Source organism: Buceros rhinoceros, unplaced genomic scaffold (genome assembly GCF_000710305.1).
Source record: "Buceros rhinoceros silvestris isolate BGI_N320 unplaced genomic scaffold, ASM71030v1 scaffold13483, whole genome shotgun sequence".
NCBI lineage: Eukaryota > Metazoa > Chordata > Aves > Bucerotiformes > Bucerotidae > Buceros > Buceros rhinoceros.
In genome coordinates, this window is record NW_010401933.1 from 48694 (window position 1) to 52940 (window position 4247).

General features: G+C 57.7%; 1 protein-coding gene across 1 annotated transcript in view; it reads right to left on the bottom strand.

Moving 5' to 3' along the window:
• The window catches only part of LOC104490210 (myosin phosphatase Rho-interacting protein-like), a 63783-nt gene that overhangs the window by 37494 nt on the left and 22042 nt on the right, over window positions 1-4247 (bottom strand). Inside the window, 2 exon segments of the mRNA XM_010132466.1 lie at window positions 570-654; window positions 3386-3537. Of these exon segments, the coding sequence (XP_010130768.1) occupies window positions 570-654; window positions 3386-3537 (237 nt within the window).

Genomic DNA, 4247 nt, shown 5'->3' on the forward strand with positions numbered 1-4247 from the left:
TGAGTCGCGGCCGCCCCCGCTTTTTACCATTTATAGTCAAAGCGATCACGAAGCCACCGCCGTGTCCCTGGAGAGCCCAGCTCCGGCCCCGGAGCTCCCAGCTTGGGCCTGGCCTTTAGTATTTTCCTTTCATTCCCATTATCTCCGGGGTCATCTCAAAGGGGGTAACCGGAGCCCGATGGAATTTCATCCTGCTTCTGCCGAAATGGCCCGTGAATGGCCAGCACCTCCGCCTGGCTCCCCCCGGGGACCACAGGGCTTTGCAGTCTCTCCTGGGACAGCATGTATGGAGTTGGTGCCACAAGACAGTCCTCAGAGGGCAAAACGTGGCCCCAAAGCAGCCAGAAAAGCAGCAGCAGCAGCATGTGACCCCAGGAAGTGATTAATTCATGCTGTCCTGCTGCCCTGGCTCACCTCGGCTCTCACCCTCCACCCAGGCAGCAGCAGAGGGCTGGAAGCCTGTTGATTTGGCTGGTTTGGGGGGATCTTCCCCAGGAGCAGAGCGATGTCGTGGCCCTGACAGGGAGGCAAGGGAGTGGGCGGCAGCATGTGTCCCTCCCTGGGGTTACCTGGGGAGTTGGGGGCTCTACCTTCCTCTTCTTCTTCTGATTCTGCTTGTTTGTTCTTGGATAGACGATCAGCATTTCCAGCCACCTGCAGGCAGAGAAAGCAAAAGGTGAGGCCTGTGCCGAAGGGCAGCGTGCAGGGACGGGAGCATCTGCATTTCACCCCTAACTCCAGCCTCGCGGGGCTGGTAACTTGGCTGTAAGCACAACCTGAACTGGAGCTGGGCACTCAGAAGAGCTCAGCTTCTCCAACCTTGTCAGGCCCAATGTGGCAAATAGTATCTCAGAATCATCCCAACCAGTTCCTGGGGGAGAAACGAGGCAGGACAGGAGGGGAGGAGGGATGACCTCAGGGTGCTTTGGCTCAAGCCCCACTCACTGCAAGAGTGAGGCCATGGCCAAGGCTGACACGGGACAGGGATCCAAAGATCCTGAAAGACAGCCGAGAGGGCCAGAGCCTCCGGCGGGACCTTCCCCCTTCAGCAATGCCAACTGCACACAAAGCGCTTTTGTCCAAGAAAGAGCAGCATGAACTTGGCATTGAGAAGTCTATCCCCTGCACAAGTCACTTGTCCGGGGGACCCTCTCATGCCCTCCCGCCACGGTCTGATGACCTGCCCCTGCATCCCTGTGAACTCCACGGGGATCTGTGGACCGCTGGGAAACACTCCTGCTTCAGACGTCCCTGCTCCCCTCTCCTGTTCCCCCCACTTCGCAGGCTGCTGCTGTAAAGCCTTTTGAGATGACCACATCAAGTGGGGTTTGGTTAAGCAATAAATACCAGAAGCACGCAACAAACATAAAACAAATTCTCCCCTGGCTGGGGAAATCTTCCTGACGTTCTGCAACTGCAAATGAAACCTGTCTGGCTTGGACCCAGAGCAGGACTGTTTCGGGATGATTAATGCTTACAGTCAGGAGCAAACGCGCTGCTTCGAAATCCAGCGCTGGGCCAATGAACAATAAATCAGCCCCACCTTGCTCTGCAATGCCTCTCCCTCCTGCGTGGTGAGCAGCACCAGTAACAAAAGGCTGAGCTGCGAACCGGAGAGGGGGGAGAGAGAGAAGAGAGCAGGGCATGGGGCTTGGCGGTGTTTTGGGGCACAGCCATTGCTCCTGCTTTGGCTGGAGGAGAGGAGCTGGTTCTCTGTGCCGTGATTCCCCCGTGCCTCTGCACCCCGGCTCCGTAGCCACTGCAAACGGGGCCAGGGGTACCCGTGCTGCCCAAGAACGGGTCCATTGGCCCGAAGCAGTGCATGGAGGGAGAATCATCCATGCCCACACATCTCAGTTGAGCAGGGAAGTTTCAATGTATGTATCTGATTAAAATCCCGAGCTCTTGGTAGAAAAATGTCATTTTCAATTAGTACCTACCAAAATGGGGGGAGTCACAAGCAAAGAAAATGCTTTGAAACAGAAACAATCTCAGCAGAAAGCACTTGACTGCTGCTGCCAGGGCTTGATCAAGCAGGAGACGCCGTGCCTGGGGAAGAGCACGAAAGAGCGAGCGCTCCCTTCAACCTCCTGCTCTAGTTTCAAACATCAACAAATTTTAGGAGGGAGGCACCGAGCTCCAGACAGCCCACGTGGGAAATGCTCGCGGTGAGCAGCAGCACTGTCACAGGCCGTCGCTGCGTGCTGGCAGCTCGGCTCTCCCACAGCTCTGCACCCTCATGGGCGCCGGCTTCAGCCCGAACTGGCATGTGAGCAATGGACAAGGATGTTTCTAGGTCACCATCCGACACCTGGAGTCGGGAAATTACTGTGATTTGCTCATTTTAGTGGCCTAATCTTCAGCGTTGCTGAGCAACTGCATCTCAGCGGCAGGCGCTCCTGTGAGCGACAATATTTTAATCGTCCTTAAAGGTCAGATGGTCCTCTGGGACCAAGGGGTGGGCTGCATCCGCCCTCTCCACCAGCCTGCCCGCCAGGAGTGAGCAGGGTGAGGCAGGTGCTACAAAAAGCAGCTCCAGGATGCTGCCCTAAAAGCACCGTGGGGTCACCCAGCACCCATCAGCTCCAACCCCATCCTGGTGGTCACCCTGTACCCAAGCTTCTTCCTCTGGCCTGCAAATAGCTGCTTTCTGCTCAGGCTGAAGCAGCCCAGGAGCACTTCAGCCTCAGAGCACCCTCCTGAGCATCCCATAAATGCTCCAGCACAGCTCAGCTCTCTCCCGGGGGCATATGCTGCTGGGAGCGCTGTTCTGCCACGGAGAGCAGCACACTGCCCAGCAGCAGACGATGAGGGACCTGAAAACGGTGGCCTTCGTAAGGAATGAGTGACTCAGGAGCATCTCAGCTTCAAGGCCTGGCCAAGGCTCCTGGCAGAGGCTGAGCTTCCTCGAGCACTGGCTCGGGAAGGTGTCCGGCATCTTAGGAAGCCTTAGGCTCCAGCCCAGCCCAGCCCTAGCACAAGCACTAGGCACAGAGGAAGGACTTAAATCACTTGCCACCGCACAGATCGACACTGCAGTCAGAGCTTACGCTCACACCATCAATCTAGTGGCTCAGGGGGTGCTCAGGCCTCTGCTCTGCTGCAGAGCACCGCGATGGCAGGGGTTCGCCAGGCAGGGGAGCAGGAAAGGGGAAAGAAATCCCATCCTTGCCTAAAAAGTAGAGGAGGCTAGAGCAGACCATGAGGCATCAGCTACACCCAGCCCCCAGGACTGTCCCTGCAGCAGGCTGTGACGGTCACTCAGGCATCAGCCTGGGTGCACACTGCCACAGCACCTGCCCTTAGGCAAGGTCCTACCCGCCCTCCTCTTCCTCCCAGCTAGGGGAAGAGCCCCGCGGCGGCTCGGCCCCAGACCTGCACTCACCCGCTGATGATCTCCTTGTTCTCAGCCCGGATGAAGTGCTCCTTCTCCGGCGTCAGGATGCACAAGGAGAATTTCTGCCCTGTCCGGCTCTCCCCGTCCACCACGTCTGTGCACTGGTTCATGTTGATGGTGCCCTGTGGGAGGGTTGTTGGCTGCGAGGAGAAAAGGAAAAGAGAAACCTTTAAGAAGAGCAGAGGAGTGCAGAGCTGAGCCCTAACACCTCTCCTACACCCCAAGATGCTCTGCTGACGAGTACGCAGACCGGTCCTGAAAAGCAGCAAAGCCCTGTGCAGCTCATCTGGGGATACAGACCAGCAGGGATGACTCCTGTGAGCCCAGTCCAGTCCATTGCTACCAGCAAGACGCTGCTCCCATGCCGAATGTCCGGGGAAGGATGGGTGCCCTGCTGCAGCATGGCGACGCCAAGGCACGGCACCGAGTGGCCAGCTTTAGCATTTGCAGCTGCAAAACATCTGGGGTGGTGGGGTGGCACCTGGGGATAGTGAGTGGCAAAGCAGCAAGGCCCCACTGCCCTCAGCACAGGACAGCTCAGGCACTACAGACAGACAGAAAGACGTGGAGGGTTTTTCAGCATTAAAGTTATCAAAATACAGAGTCTGGCAGGGAGAGGCCGTGTTTGTCTGATGGGCTTTGCAAACACAGTGTCACCTCCCTGTGCCCTTGAACCTAACAGACACAGCGGAGTGGGACAGGCCCCCTGGCCCGAAAGGATGTGGAGGGACCCAGAGGGGTGTCAGCACTGACAAGAGCTGACAGGTCCATCTGGAGCAGCGCTGGCTCATCCGATTACAGCATGGCCACCCGCTTCCAGTGCCCGCAGCCCTCCCTCCCTGAGCAGCCA